Here is a 16,911-nt window from a genome sequence, read left to right as displayed (position 1 = left end):
AAGTACGGTATGTCCTAGAAAGTTGAAATTTGGTACGTAGACTCCTAGTGGGGTCTAGTTGTGCACCTCCGATTTTGGTTATACATTCGGGGGTTTCTGAAGGGGTCTTTTGCCCCTTTTTGGGGGGGTAATCATTGTTAATTTCGATGTATACTCAAGTGGTATTATAATTTGGCGGACACTTGGCGATATATCGCCAGTCTTTTGGTCGCCGTTTTGTCGCCAACTTGGCGACGAATTTGGCGATTTTTTTCTTAAAATCTGGTTTTAATTTGGCCATTGGTGGTGATATTTAGAGAGTAAACTATTGAATCACATTAAAAAATTGCCAATAATGGGAAAATGACATTAAATTGGAGTAAAAGGAAGTCATGTGATGCACACATCAGCTCGTTTTTTTTTTCGGGATGTGTGTTTCTGGTTCGTTTGAACATGTCCAATGGGCCACGATCTATCTCCTTTCCCCACTTGTTAGATATTTATCAGTAATGCAGAATATTTCACTCGCACAATAGCAATGAATAGTGCACTTCCGATGTCTGTTGATTCATCAATTGGAAATGGAATTTTTTCAACGATTTGCAGTTTATCAGTCAATGTTTTCTTAATTACATTCGGCGTGCCATTAATCTCTACTGCTAGTATCGCCTCTAATTGACTCTAACGTTTTCATTCATTTCATCGGGACTTACTACTGTCAGTTCGATTTTCTTTACATGCAAGTAAAGTAAGTACACCCAAACCTGTTTTTATGCGGTGGATAGGGACCGCATAAAAAAATCGCATTAAAAAAAAATTGTTCGAAACTTCATGAGTAGCTTTAAAAAGTTGTTTTCGCAACACAGTTTAATATATATATCAGAGCCGTGTCCAAGGGGAGGATTTTAGGGGTTAAACCCCTCCCATTGGGGAAAAAATAATAAGAAAATAAATGAAGAATTGTGCATGTTTAACAATTAGCTTTAATGTTGAAATTTGTGTACAGAACTTTTTTTTAAAAAGCATTATCTTAGAAGTTGCCTGGCAACTTGCGACTGTCTTCTCTTAATCAACTAAAATTATATTTTGGAAAAACAGAGATGGAGGAACGGTTGAATAAGCTGTCAATATTGCTTCTCATAAGGGGTTTTCATCTGGGGCGTGTCACAAAATGCGATGAGTGCTGCCGCTCTGTAGATGCATAGTAATTGGGTTTGTTTATGTAATTTACATCTGCATTTAAACTCTTCCTATTTAGTTTGCTAAGCATTATCTTAGAATATTAAAACCTGGAAACATATGTCATAAAAGAATTTGTGAAATTTTCTCAGTACCTATTTGTTGCAATATATTGCACATTAAACAGATAATAGTTTGGAATTTAAACAAGCAGTAAAATGGATAAATACTGAGGTTTTCTTGCGCAACCAGAAATTTCCTTCTGGGAGGTGGGGTTCATAGCGATCCTTACATGTATGTACAATACAACCTCATTTATCCGCACTAGATGGGACCAAAGGCAATCCTAAAAAACGAAAATCCTGATAATAATCAATAATATTCTTAAATATGCAGACTTATCTTTTATTGCACCAAAAAACAATGCTTTCTAATAAAACTATATCATATCGTTTTTTCTCAATTACTTCATCAGTTATAATTCAGCTGCAATAGCATTGGGCTGACATCCAAAGTATATCATATTGTTTGCTAAATTAGTACTACACTTTATTGTATGTCCGTTGCAGGAATAGTATGCTTGATCGAAATGAAACCGAGTATTTGGCGTATTTAAACTTCCCTTCTTGAAATCATAATTTTAAATGATTATTTACGTAAATATATTTTTTTCTACAAATTTAATCCGGATAAACAGGGGCTGGATAAACGAGGTTCTGCTGTATATAAAATATATTAATAGAATAGGTAGTATATAACTTAAAATCTAATCTTCTGCGGATTTGAACCATCCCCCCTGTCCTCTGAACCGCTAAGCCCCTCATTGTGATCATTAAACAAATGTTTTGCACCCTCCACCCCCAAAAAAATATTTTGAAATGACAGGCCTGCAAAAACCCCTCCCTTTTTGGAATCCTGGACACGGGCATGATATATATATATATATATATATATATATATATATATATATATATATATATATATATATACTCGGCAGAAACTTGCCAACCCTGACCGCACAGCACACCAGTGCACCGGGGCACACCGGTGAGAAGCACTGTCTTGTCTTATTGCCTGTGTGATTGCCTGATTATATATATATATATATATATATATATATATATATATATATATATATATATATATATATATATATATATATATATATATATATATATATATATATATATATATATATATATATATATATTATGCTGCGGATAGGAACCTCATAAAAAAAGTCTCACATAGAAAATAACCCAAAAACTTACAAAATTTTGTAACCTTTAAAGAAATCAAAATAAACCAAGCAATGATAATTTTTGCCGAGCAGTCGGACAAAATTTCCCGAATAAGGAAATTTTTGGGAGGTCACAGTGACTTCCCATCGGGGTGCCGATGTCGTCATATGAAGATATTACCTCGCACTCGTTTTAAAAAGAAACCGCACAGAAAAAAAAAAAATCGCATAAAAAAATCGGACAAAAAGAAATCGCATAAAAAAAGACTGCATAAAAACTGAATTGGGTGCATTTCACTGATGATGTGCATTTTTTTATTTTGTCAATAAAGCTAGCAAAACTATGTCTGACCTCTTGTGCCCTATATCGGAAATTTTTGTGTGGGAGGAATGCATCCTCTGTGGTTCCTTTTCTTACAGTACCACCGCCAGAGTTGGCTTTCTGCCGGCAGAAACTAGTTTTTGTCGTGCCAGTGGCAGAAACTGGTTATAACCGGCAGAAACTGGCAAAAACTAAAAAGCATCTCTAATTACTTAAGTGATTGCTAAATGATATTCGTTTAGGTAAACTAAAATATTAAACTTCATTTCATCATTTAAAAAAATAAAATCTTATGCTAATGCCCTTGATTTTGTTCGAGAAGGGAACTTTTCGATTGCAGATGCTCGTAATGTTTGGATTAATCTAACAAAGGACGAAAAATCATATAGGTGCTCAGGAAAGAGGAGCGACATACAAAATTAAAAGGCATTTCTGATTTTAATTTGCTCACTTATATGCTTCATCTAAATTGTTCGTGATCGAAATTATCATGTGCTTCAAGAAGAAAGTGCCAGAATTTTACTTGCCAATGTTCCTATTCCTATTCAGAGTCACAACTGACTACAACTGTATTTATGTCGAGGACTGCATACTAAGTGCCTTGCCTCCATTATTTTATATACCGATAGACCATCTCCGGATCGAACAGTTAATGTGAATTTAGAACTAGTCCAGGAGCGAATAGCTACCTGCTGCTAGCACCCCCAGAGGTATCGTTTCACTTGGAGGACATTGAGACCACGAGCATATTTAACGTCGCCCAGTCAGTCCCCTTTAATGAAGACGGTGGGCCTTCGACCATCGAGGTTCGAACTCAGGACCCTCCGGCCCCGAATCCGACACTCTACCGATCGGGCTACCACGGCCCCTTGCCAATGTTAACATAGATTTTGTACCTAATGTCACAGCTTTGCAAAACAAATTAGCCCTATTTCTTGAAACTTATTTTTCTAGTTGAATTCCTCCCACTACCCCAGTTACTACATGGTGGACCAGTTAAAAAAAATACAATAAATGAAAGTTTCACGAACATTTCTTGTTCCTTCGTGCATTGCCTGCTAGCTCTTCTGTTGCCGGAATATTCTAAAGTTTCTCATTTGTACATATTAGATTGAGAAACTATTTAGATTTTAGAAACCACCTTTTCTAAGAAGCAACTGCAGGATCCAAACAGTGTAACATTTGATTTTAAATTGTGGTAATAGCGTAATTGAATTGTGCTTTGGTTAATAATTATTTTTTACATGCATTTTCTATTGTATGTCAGTAATTAATTTTTTTTCATTTTGTGAGTTTTTGCCAGTTTCTGCCGCAAATGTGGCAGAAAGTCGTTTTTGCCATGCCGGTTTTAACCGGTTTCTACCAGTGGTTTTAACCGCCTCGGCAGAAACTTGCCAACCCTGACCGCACAGCACACCAGTGCACCGGGGCACACCGGTGAGAAGCACTGTCTTGTCTTATTGCCTGTGTGATTGCCTGATCATGAGAATTAAATCTTAAAGAAAAGCTATGATCAATCAACTTAATTTTATTTTCAGGGTTCAAGATATCGACCAGACTTACGTGGCCACGGTAGCTGATGCGGTTGGCTACTTTCAATCAATGGCAACATTCCAAAAGTTAATTACCGCCGATCCAGAGCTTGCTGGTAACCTGCTCCAAGAATACCAAAACAGGTGAAATGAAGAAGTTTTAGCATTCCTTTTCTTTTCCTTTTAGTCATTAATACGAGGTTTTTTTTTTTTTTTTTTTTTTTGAGCAATCACGATTGCTTTTTGTTCCCATTTGACTGTTTTGGCGTGTTATCATTTTATTTTCCCACTGCCACCCTCTGCAGCTCCACCGTCGACCGGCTCCTCACGATGCTGCTCCTATAGCGAAAGCCGTCTCCAGGTTGCATCCATGTCCTACACACACGCGCACACAAACTCACACTCCTAAACACACACACACACACCTACACACACATGCACACACACATGCACACACACATGCACACACACATGCACACACACATACACACACACGACACGAACGCCTACACACACACAGCACTGCGTACACAACATGTTTACATACACACACACACACACACGCACCCACACACAAGCGCTTACACAAACACACACGCGCATACATACACACACACGCTCGTGATTGCGAAAAACATAATTTGAATTCAAGATGCCAAAAATTCAAATTATTATTATTATTATTTTTTTCATCAAGGTCCGATTGGTCGCAATATGAAGACCATAAAGACAATGGAAACTCCTTTATATAGAATACTAGCTGCGTTGCCCGGCTTTGCCCGGTCTACCTTGAAAATAAAAATTGTGTCAAGTGACGTATATTCAACAATCAGGCATAAAAAATAAATAAAAAACATCATGATTTCCCTTCCAAACAATAACGACAGATATTACAATACTTTTAAGAAATTTAATCCAGAAAGATGGATTTAAAATGCGTAACCATGGAAACACAAAATAAAATAAGTTAAAGGAATTAAAATGCGAAAGAAAATGGTTCACAATTTGAATGGAATCGAGATTTCTTAAACTTAATTTAAAAAGGCTTGTAACTTTTTTACCTTTCGAGATATAAGCTTATTTTTTCGACCCCAGGTCGAGTTAGATCTGGAGTAAAAAAGGTCGCTTTTTCCAATGACTTCAAAAAGAAAGCTGCGGGACAATTCCTTCACTTTTTATTGATTTTTTTAATGAAGAAAGTAGTGCCTAAATTTCAGCTAAGCCTAAAAAAATTCGAGCTAAAAACGCAAAAAACTCCCGCCGTAATAAAGTTAGAGCATTGAAACAAATTGCGTAGAACACGGAAAATTCTACCCTTTCTAACGATATGTAATACTAGCAAAAATACCCGGCGTTGCCTGGATCAGTAATAATTATTAGAAAAAATCGTTACTTGCTTTTGTTTTCTGGTTTAAGTGAAAGAATTTAAAACACATCTTTTTGACGTGATTAAAAATCGAGTTTCTTCCTTACCCATAAAAGTAAAATAGCAATAAGTATAAAGAACAAAGTAGTATTGATTTAGAACCGAAAGCACTATATTTAAGCATATACAAATTTAAAAAACATGAAATTAATCTTCTCATGTTTAAAAAGATTAATCTGTTGATACTTTTTTTTAACATGGAGTCTAAAACCTTCTCTGTATGGCTAATGAAGTACGAAGTGATTAAAAAAAAGTAGCTGCGCTCGTAATCCCCTTATACTTGCTTTAGTTATTTCGGGAAATTTCAATCATTGTGGCTCTTGGTGCGATTTTACCGAATTTGCGCAAGTCGTTTCGGGGTACCTTCGATGATCCTCCCCCATTCTTTTCTTACTTTGTAAAACGATATGATATTAATTTTCGTTACAGAGATATCGTCGCCAGATGCTGAGATATTTTTGGTCACCATAAAATGGCGCTAAACAGTTTCATTCGAAATGTTACCAAAATAAGTAATAAAATTTGGTGATTGTTTGAAATTGTGCAAAAAGGAAAATTAATGGAAGTTTTTGTGCTGTTTATGGATGTGCCTAATTTAGTTGCTGGATTATTTAACACAGTAAAAAAAGTCTTTTGAAAATTCTTTGATTGGCGATATTTTGTTTACATGGTGAAAGCTGAGAAACATTATGACGTAGTCTTCGGCTTCAAAAACAGCAACGTTGAAAAAACTGCCAAATGCATCAGCTACGGAAATCTTTCTGCAAAAATTTTGGCGATCTGCTGGTTGTTTGGATAATGAGTAAGTGTTCAATCAGCATAAATAATAATAGAAACCATTAATTACATTAAAGTTCCGTTTAAATGGAAAATCATCAGCCAAATCATGTATTATTTGCCAATCTTGTGCAAAAATCTTACTTCAAGATTTGACTTGAGAAAAGCCTTGAACAATCACGAAAAGCAAAGAAAGTCAACAATACAACAATTGTCGCTATCGACAGGGAGTTGAGATGATACACTAAATACTGTATTGAGTTTAGGAAAGCTTTCGAACATGGAACTAAAAAGCTCATAACTCGTTTTTTATTCTACTTAGAAATTTCGAATAAGTGCCATCTTCAGCAGAAAAATCGGAGCTTTCGATGGACATATAATGTAAATATGTGCAAGTATTTTTTCATCCCAATATTAGAGAATTTATACAAAAATTGTGTTTTATTGCCCCCCCTAAGGAGGTTTTGCCCCCCATAACGGGACGAAAACTACCCTATATTATTGTAAAGTTTCATCAAAATCCGTTCAGTAGTTTTTGCGTGAAAGAGTAACAAACATCCATACATCCATACATCCATACAGACAAACTTTCGCATATATAATATTAGTAAGATTAATATGTGCAAGTAATGTTTCACCCCCATATTTGAGAATTTATGTGAAAATTGGACGTAAATTGGAATAAAAAAAGAACTATTCATCGAATTTTATTCGAACTGATCTGCAAACCTTTTCAGGACTTAAAGGAACAAACTGTGAAAATTTCAGCGCAATCGACCGGGTAGTTCTCGAGTTTTGCGAGTTCAAACACACAGACGCCTTTTGGGGACTTCATTTTATACTATGTAGAGATGTACATACACCTTCCAACTACTTCTCGACGTAGTCGCCGCTCCGATTAAGACATTTGTCGCAGCGTGGTTTCAGATTTTTGATACCTTCGTCATAGAAGGCAGCCGACTAAGCTTTCAGCCAATTCTGTACGCTGATCTTCAGTTTGGCGTCGGAGTCAAATGTCTGTCCTCCTAGCCAGCGTTTCATGTGACCAAAGATTGTAATCGGAAGACGCGCCAAGTCAGGGCTGTATGGAGGATGGTCAAATACTGTCCAGCGAAACTGCTGCAGGAGATATTTGGTTAAAGAAGCAGTGTGTGGGCACGCATTATCGGGCAGAAGGACTATGCCTGATGACAATATTCCTCTACTTTTGTTCTGAGTCACACTTTTTTTCAGCATTCCGAAATCGAATTACAACATGCACTTCACACTTGGCGGGAGATGCAATTGTTCGAGGCATGTTTCCTCGTTCACTGCGTGCTCCGAAATATCCACAGCGACCTGATGCACTGCACAATCTTACTTGAGAGACTGCGCAACAAATCTACTCACACCATAATCGGCTTGGCTTTCTGGTTTTCATCCCGCGATTGATCGGACCTTGAAAACAAATAACCCTCGTAAGTCTATGAAGCATGCATGGCAAGAAGATACTGTATAACCTTGATTTAACGACTGTCAAAGGAGTGGGAAAAGTTATCGTTAAATCGAGGAAATCGTTAAATCTAGAAGCATAGACACATTATACAGTCAAATCTTGACCAGTGAATTGTATCATAAAATTGAGGAAATCGTTAAATCGGGTATTGTTTAATCGAAGTTATACTGTACTTAAGACTATTGCCTGTCTTTCATTGCAGAGGTGGAATGACACAGCCCCTTGAACGGCACTTTTTGGGAAGCATATAGCGTTTTTGAGCAATCACGATTACTTATTGTTCTCACTTGACGGTTTTGATGTGCTATGATTTTATTTTCCCGCCAGCACCCTCTGCTGCATCACCGTCGACCGGGTCCTCACGATGCTGCTCCTATGGCAAAAACCGTCTACTGGTTGGGTCAATATCCTACACTTACACGCATACATACACGCACCTACACACACACACACACACAAACACATACACACACGCATACATGCAGACAACTACCCACACACTCATGCCTGCACACAAACACAAACACATATGCCTACACACACATACACATTACCCACCACACACAAACACTCATACACACAACTACCCACACTCATATCTGCACACAGACACAAACATACATGCCTGCACACAAATACACATAACCCCTACACACAAACACACATACCCCCCACACACATAAACACACACGCCTACATACACACACACACACACTCGGGATTACGAAAAACATAATTTGAATTCAAGAGGTCAAAATTCAAATTAATTTTTTTTTTACGTTTGCTCTTTGTTTCTAAAATCATGTAAAAAAATCAACAATTAAAAGAAATTAGTATATCTTAAAAACTAGCGTCCTCACACTATTTTATTTGCCACGAAGGAGTCAGTCACAACTAAGGAGGATTTACGTGGGGGATTTCCTTCCATAACCACCACCACCCGGTGGCACAGCAAAGAGGAAGATTTGGGGGGAAAAAACTCCCCATAAGCATTGGTTTTAACATAAATGCGCATTCTAATACAGCAGCTTAAACATATGAAAGGACTGTTTTGATCAAGAAGCTCCCTCCAGGAGGTATTTTTGATCGAAACACCAACCCCAGAAGGTATTTTTGATCAAAAACCCGTCTTCAGAAGGTTTCTTTGGTTGCGCTAGTGCCACTACCATTATGTGGTCAGTCAAAGTAGTACAATGCAAATTCGAAACTGAAGCTGGTTAAGATGGGTGAAGTTTTAAATGAAATCTATACTAATATTATAAAGAGAGAGGGCGGATTTTTGTATGTTTATATGTTCGAGGTAATCTCTGGAACCATTGCAACTGTTTGAAAAATTCTTTCACTGTAAGAAAGGTTCCTTCTTACTGAGTGACATAGGCTATAATTCGAAAAAAATCCGATAAATAGTTCTTTTTTTATTCCAATTTAGGCTCAAATTTCACGTAAATTGCCTATTATTGGCTATTAAAGGGGAAAAAAATAACTTGCATATATTAATATTATATATCGTTGAAAAGGGTAGAATTTTCCGCATTCTAAGCTATTTGTTTCAATGCTCTAACTTAATTACGGCGGGAGTAATTTGTGTTTTTAGTTCGAACTTTTTTAGGCTTTTTTAGGCGCTGAAATTTAATCACTACTTTCTTCATTAAATCTATCAATAAAAAGTGAAGGAATTGTCCCAAACTTTTCTTTTTGACACCATCTCTACCTATGGTCGAAAAACTAATCTTTTATCTCCAAAGGAAAAAAAAGTTACAAGCCGTTAAAAATCAAGTTCGAATAAATCTCATCTCCATTAAAATTACTGATGTTTTGTTTCGCATTGCCATGGTTACGTCTTTTAGCTTTGTTTCATTTTAATTTCTTAAAAGTCCACAAACTAGGCGCCACGGAATTATAAGCAATGGGGAAATGTTATCGCCAATTCTGCATATTTTACGATCTACGTTATGATAATTTCCCCGGACAATGTAGAAATTGCGGGAATATTTTAAGAACTAGGGGTCTTACATTTTTAACAATTGTCGCCAAATTTGTGGACGCCAAAGACCAAAAGCTAATGTATTTCGGTCATGGCCTTGCCGATAGTGACAGAAGCAAACGATTATAACCCATAATTGACGATAGCGCCAAACTTTCAGTTATCGAAATATCTTCGAAATTACTAATGAAAAGAAATCAGTGCGTCGTAAAAGCAGGGGGGGATGGAAGTTGTATTTGTACGCGCTTTTACATTTAATTCTAAAGAAGAACATTACTATGATTTAGTTTTCAAATCTTAATGATATCCAAACGAAATAGCAATGTGAAAAGTAGCCAAATTCAATCGAAATGAGGTTCTGGGTAGACGGTGTCACCGACAAGATTAAGATCTGAACTGATAACAAAAGTTCCATGGCAGTTCCTCATGGAAATTGGACTGCCCCGTGTTCTTCAATTCATTTTGAAAAATTTTTTTTAACTTTCTTTGATCCAGGATTTAAACTTGGCAAGTTACTGTATTGTGAATCAAATATGACAACGTATATAAAGTACAAATTGAGAGTGGAAAAAGGTTAAAAAACCAGCAAACAGCTGTTTCGGCACTCTAAAATACAAGTGCCATCATCAGTGCATTAAAAACGAAGACAGGTTCACCCGACTAAAACACAGTCGAGGCGAACCTTTAGAGTGCCGAAACAGCTGTTTGCTGGTTTTTTAACCTTTTTCCACTCTCAATTTGTACTTTATATACGTTGTCATATTTTATTCACTATGCAGTACAAAGTTTTCGACTACTTTTTATGTAAGTTACTGTATGTTAGAGTAGTCAAATGTTTTGGGAATTTTTTATTGACGATCTAAACTTGCCACAAGTTTAAAATCCGGAATCAAAGAAAAAAAATGTTTTCTGAATGAATTGAAAAACACGGGACAGTCCAACTTCTATGAGAAACAGCAATGGAACTTGGTACCCGTTCAGAGCTGAACTATTTTATCGGTGATACCGTCTACCCAGGGCCTCTCATTCTGATCGAACTCCTTTTCACATTTATGTTTTGTTGGGATTTTATTTTATAGCGATCCACAGCGTACGGTAACGCCCACAGCCCTGTTATTTTAATTACAATAGAGAAAATAATGCCTTTTAGTTCAGAGCAATTCCGTGTGTAACGGAAAGCCTTTTTTTTTTTTTTAAAGGTTAAAGCGATTACAGTGAAATTATTTTCATTTCAGCTGACTTTTTTTTTTCTGGACTTCATTGTTAAAATATGAAAAACCAGACAGAGAAAAAAAAAATCTATTCCTTTTTCCTCAATGTTTGTGCTTTTTTCTGCTCCGTGATGAAATGACTCTTTTTGGAACGAAGTTTTCGGATTTCTTAGAACAAAACGATATTTTTGTGAAATTCGGTATTAGTTCAATCTTTTAACTGACGAATACTTTCGTAATAGAGAAGTAACGATAAGAAACTGTTAATTTAAATAATTTTTCATGCACTAGGTTGACAAATTCAAGTTTATGCGTTTTGACGGAATGACTGCGGTGGAGTGGCTTTTAAAGTCCATTCATTATACTGTAAAAATGACCATATTTTTAATTAAGTTAAAAATTGTTGCCTTGAACTTGTATGACACTACTGTTGTTGTTTGCGTGTCCATAGTTAATAATCATGGAAGGATTGAGGGCCATTGCCTCGAGGTTTTTGACTTTTTTATTTATTCACACATAAGACAACATGAGAAAGATTTTCAGCGTAAAGAAAGGAAATACACCACTCAGAGCATCCGAGGTTATCAAACCCACGTTTACCGGCATTTAAAGCGAAGTTTCTACTACAAAGCCACCAACGCATAATGAATGAGGCATAATGATCGATATAGTTTACAAAATCATTCCAATAAATTAATTTTAAAAAATTCTTTCTTAAAAATTGTCATTTCCGTGGACTTGCCCTCACTGAAATTAGAGGCACGGTGAAAATTCGTTTTTATATACATAAAATACGCTTTATCATAAAATCTGTGATTCTGTTTGGTTTTTGGTAGGAATATATGTGTAGTTTCAGCTGATTCAACTGGAGTGAGTATTTTGATGACAAGATTTTTTTCTTCGGTAATAATTTGCCTTCGTTGTAACTGTAACAGATATTTCAACAAAATACCTTTTTATCAGGAGCGGTATGGACTATGTTCGGAGCTTAGACAAAATTATATGTGCACATTTTAACTAACGAAACAGAATCTTTCATTTTATTTCGGAGTGGAAAGGGAAATTTACACTTCCTGTAAGAGTTTTTTTTATTTAATTTTATAGCACGAGCAGAGCCGTGAGGGTACTGTGTGTGTGTGTGTGTGCTAGTTATGGATAATCTCGTACGCAAAGTTTAGTTTTGCTACACACAATTTCACTTTGATACAATTACTAGAACTAGTGAAATCAAAGAATTAAACACAAATTAATTTCAGGTTCGCATATTATACCCGTACTAGAAAATCGTCCATCAAGGCATGACGGGTAAAAATTGCTTCTACATTTGAACGAAGAAATTGCCTGTTTGGCAATATTTTGATAATTGAAATTTTAACCCTAACTCCCATAGACTAATAATAAGAGTAGACCGAGCTTTCTCATTCTTGCTGATGAAGAAAATTGGTTCATAGATGTATCATGTGACTAGTGGAAGGGCTTGGCGAAGACTTTGGCAGCATGGTTGCTAGATGGCAGCAATATCTATAGTTTGGCACTCGACATGTATTTTAAGACAATGTGTTTTCATTAAAAAAAACTTCCAGGTGCAGAGATTGAACTGTTTTTCTTTTAGTTATGCATTATTTTGACATTAGTAATAGTTTTTGATCAGTTTTCGGTAACTTTTATTTCATTTGGAGCTGTCAGCGCTGGCGTGAACGAAATGGCGTAAACGTTTTGCGTTAACGCAAAAATGTACTAATCGGTATCTTAAATTGAAACTGTAGGTAAAAATCTTACCGTTTGCCAATTCTTCTTGGTCGCTTGCATCTTTTATTGCTTAGAGAGTTATTGAAATTGAATAAAGAAAATGCACAATACTATCTAAACGAAAAACTCACTATATTAACAAAATATTTACAACTTAGAATAACAAATTTACAAATCGGACTCCATAAAAGATCATTCTTCCGTGTTCCATCAATTCTATTTATTTTATTTCTCGCTGTAGTTGATCGTCTGCTACGATCAACGCCCGCTGTTGCTAGGATATCCACCAGTCACATGGTTTGGTTTATGAGCAGCAAAAGGGTTGCCATAGCTCGGTCTACTCTTATTATTAGTCTATGCTAACTCCAGCGGATTTACCCTCAACCCCAGTAGATAGCGTTAATGGCTGACCACTTTTTCGTTTCTTCGTTCTTCTAAAATAATAGTCTGACCAATAAAAGAATTAAGTTGCCGGATCCAGTTCAGCCTTGTCAAAAAAAAAAGCATTTTCCTGCTCGTCAAACATTAACAAAGCAGAAAACTATCAATTAGGGTTGCTAGGCTTGGCTGATATTGGCCACTTTGTCTAATTTCAAACACACTTGGCTGAAAACAAATTCAAAAGCATTATGTAAGTCGATGTAAGACTTTTTTTCTTTTTTAAGTGAAACTATTGCTTGACCATCCTATTTTATTTTATTTATTTATTTTCTTTTTACACTTCAAATAGTTTAACATGTTTTTTTAATCACGCATCTAAATTTTATTTCGAAGAAGTGTATATGTCTTGAGATTTTTTATGTTTTGTTAAGACAGTTATTATCATTTGTTGGAACGGTTTGTGGACCATCAGTTTTGATGGATATCATGCTGTATGTAGCATTTTCTGGCGTAAAAACTAAGAGTACTTATTCAAAAAGAAAATCTCGATTGGGATAAAATCGTGAAATGCATCATGGTATGAAAGAAAGTATTCGGTTAAAAACCGATTTCACCATAGCAAAACTAAGGTCAAAATATTTTAATTACTGACAAGAAAATTGTATAGTGGAAACAAACGTGACAGATAGTTTAAAGCAAAATGTTGATTTAATTACATTAAGATTGTTCTTTGTTTGGTACTTTAGTGTTATAAGAAGGTCGAGTGCTTACTATTTCGTTATTGTGAAGCTTTTCAAGTATATTTGGAAAAGTATTGAACCTTAAAAAAACACAATTTGACAAAAAATAATTCTTTTGGAGCCGAGCGAGGCTCGGTCGTCCAGGTACTTTTAATATTAAATAATATTGCTCTTCGATATTTTTTTTTTTCATCTAGACTATTGGAAACACTTGGAAGCAGCTCTCCACCAGAAATTACTTCCCTTACCTTTCGTAGAAGCTACTTCTTGATTTTGTGCAGAAAAAGAGACAAGGCATCAGAAGATGAAACTGATTTTTAAAACTATTTTTTCTAATGTTTAAATGTGTGCCACTTTTTTGTTTCCCACTAGTGTATTAATTTGGCTTTCTTCTTATACAGTAAAACCTGTAAAGTTGACCACCCTTGTAAGTTGACCAGCTGCCTAAGTTGACCACTATTTTCAGGCACAGAATTAGGTATATATCATATAAATCAACTTCTATAAGTTGACCAGCTGCCTAAGTTGACCACTATTTTCAGATACAGAATTAGGTATATATCATATAAATCAACCTCTATAAGTTGACCAGCTGCCTAAGTTGACCACTATTTTCAGATACAGAATTAGGTATATATCATATAAATCAACCTCTATAAGTTGACCAGCTGCCTAAGTTGACCACTATTTTCAGGCACAGAATTAGGTATATATCATATAAATCAACCTGTATAAGTTGACCAGCTGCCTAAGTTGACCACTATTTTCAGGCACAGAATTAGGTATATATCATATAAATCAACCTCTATAAGTTGACCAGCTGCCTAAGTTGACCACTATTTTTCAGGCACAGAATTAGGTATATATCATATAAATCAACCTCTATAAGTTGACCACCTGCTTAAGTTGACCACTATTTTCAGATACAGAATTAGGTATATATATAAATCAACCTCTATAAGTTGACCAGCTGCCTAAGTTGACCACTATTTTCAGGCACAGAATTAGGTATATATCATATAAATCAACTTCTATAAGTTGACCACCTGCTTAAGTTGACCACTATTTTCAGATACAGAATTAGGTATATATCATATAAATCAACCTCTATAAGTTGACCAGCTGCCTAAGTTGACCACTATTTTCAGGCACAGAATTAGGTATATATCATATAAATCAACCTCTATAAGTTGACCAGTTGCCTAAGTTGACCACTATTTTCAGGCACAGAATTAGGTATATATCATATAAATCAACCTGTATAAGTTGACCAGCTGCCTAAGTTGACCACTATTTTCAGGCACAGAATTAGGTATATATCATATAAATCAACCTCTATAAGTTGACCAGCTGCCTAAGTTGACCACTATTTTCAGGCACAGAATTAGGTATATATCATATAAATCAACCTCTATAAGTTGACCAGCTGCCTAAGTTGACCACTAAAGTATTACACCGCAAGTGGTCAACTTACACAGGTTTTACTGTATTTAGTTCATATACAAGGCATGTTTTTAAAGTATAAAAGAAAAAGACAAGCACAGATAGAGCAAATAACTTTATAGCACAAAAATCTACCACCCTTACCCTATTTTTCGACATTGCTGCCGTGATTTTCTAAGCATTTGTCATAGCGTGGTACAGGTTTTTGTATAAGTATTCATAGAGAGTTGCCGCCTGTGTAGTCAACCATGGTGTTACATGTTCTCTGAGCTCATCATTGATATTGTGTCATCGACCGTCAAAGAAAGATTTTAGATGTCAAACAAATGAAAGTTGCGGTGAGCGATGTCGGGGCAGTCCGGAGGATGTTCAAATCGTCCCAGCCGAAGCCCTGTAAGAGTCCTCATGGTTGACTACACATGCGGCAACTTTCTACGAATAGGTGTACAAAATCAGTACCACGCTATGACAAATGTTTGGAAATCCAAGGGAGCAATGTCGGAAAATAGCGTAAAGGTGGCAGAAGTTTGTCCAATAAGTTACTTTGCTTTATCTGTACTTGCTCTTTTTTATTTTATTTCAAAACGGTATTTACTTTAAAAACGTGCCTCGTATGTAACTGAAAAGCATAGATACTCTTTACTATGCACTAATAGACCTAAAGCCCTTGTAATTCGAGAGACTTAATGGGGTCTGAGACACATTTTGAAAAAAAAAATATTAAACAGTTTAGAGTTTTGAAATTTTTTGTTCTTATTCACCAGCTATTAAATAAGCAAAATCTTAACATAAATATTTGAAAAAAAAAATTTTAATTTAAATTTATTTATTATCATTTTTTTAAAATGGGGTTGCTTGAATACGCTAAAACTCAAAATACTCTTGGTCAATTTTGATTTTTTTTCATGAATCGAAACACAAATACCTAAGCTTAAATTTTTATTTGGTAATTAAAAAAATATTAATTCAATAAAAATAAAAAATATTTGAATGAAAATTTTGAAAAATTCCAAGATACTTTAAAAAAAATCACATCTTATGTAAACACTTTTTCTTTCAAATTTTCCGAACAAAAATTCAAGTAAACTGTTTGAATAACATATGCTCCAAATTTCATTACTTTATCTTTATCAGTTCTTGACTTATAAGAGCTTGAATGCAAAGAATCGGGAAAAATCGCATCATGGAGAAAAACGCGATTAAAGTTTTAAAGTTAAGAATAATATTAATTAAATGCACGCAACAAAAATAATTATATCTTTCGTTCCAATTAAGATAGAAACAAGATTCATACAGCATTTTAAGGAGGAAAAAAAAACGGATTATTATTATTATTTTTTTTTTTTTTTGAGCAATCACGATTGTTTAATGCTTTCATTTGACTGTTTTGGCGTCCTATCATTTTATTTTCTTACTAGCACCCTCTGCAGCACCACCGTCGATCGGCCTCACG

General features: G+C 35.3%; 1 protein-coding gene across 1 annotated transcript in view; it reads left to right on the top strand.

Moving 5' to 3' along the window:
- LOC129225242 (putative methyltransferase DDB_G0268948) overlaps window positions 1–14,548 on the top strand; it is a 50,314-nt gene extending 35,766 nt beyond the window's left edge. The window contains exons 5-6 of the mRNA XM_054859817.1: window positions 4,259–4,396; window positions 14,213–14,548. Coding sequence (XP_054715792.1) covers window positions 4,259–4,396; window positions 14,213–14,336 — 262 coding nt within the window. The 3' untranslated portion in view covers window positions 14,337–14,548. The remainder of the gene's footprint in view (window positions 1–4,258; window positions 4,397–14,212) is intronic.
- The last annotated feature ends 2,363 nt before the right edge of the window (window positions 14,549–16,911 follow it).

This window comes from Uloborus diversus, chromosome 6 (genome assembly GCF_026930045.1).
Source record: "Uloborus diversus isolate 005 chromosome 6, Udiv.v.3.1, whole genome shotgun sequence".
NCBI lineage: Eukaryota > Metazoa > Arthropoda > Arachnida > Araneae > Uloboridae > Uloborus > Uloborus diversus.
This window is presented reverse-complemented; position numbering and strand designations above follow the sequence as displayed.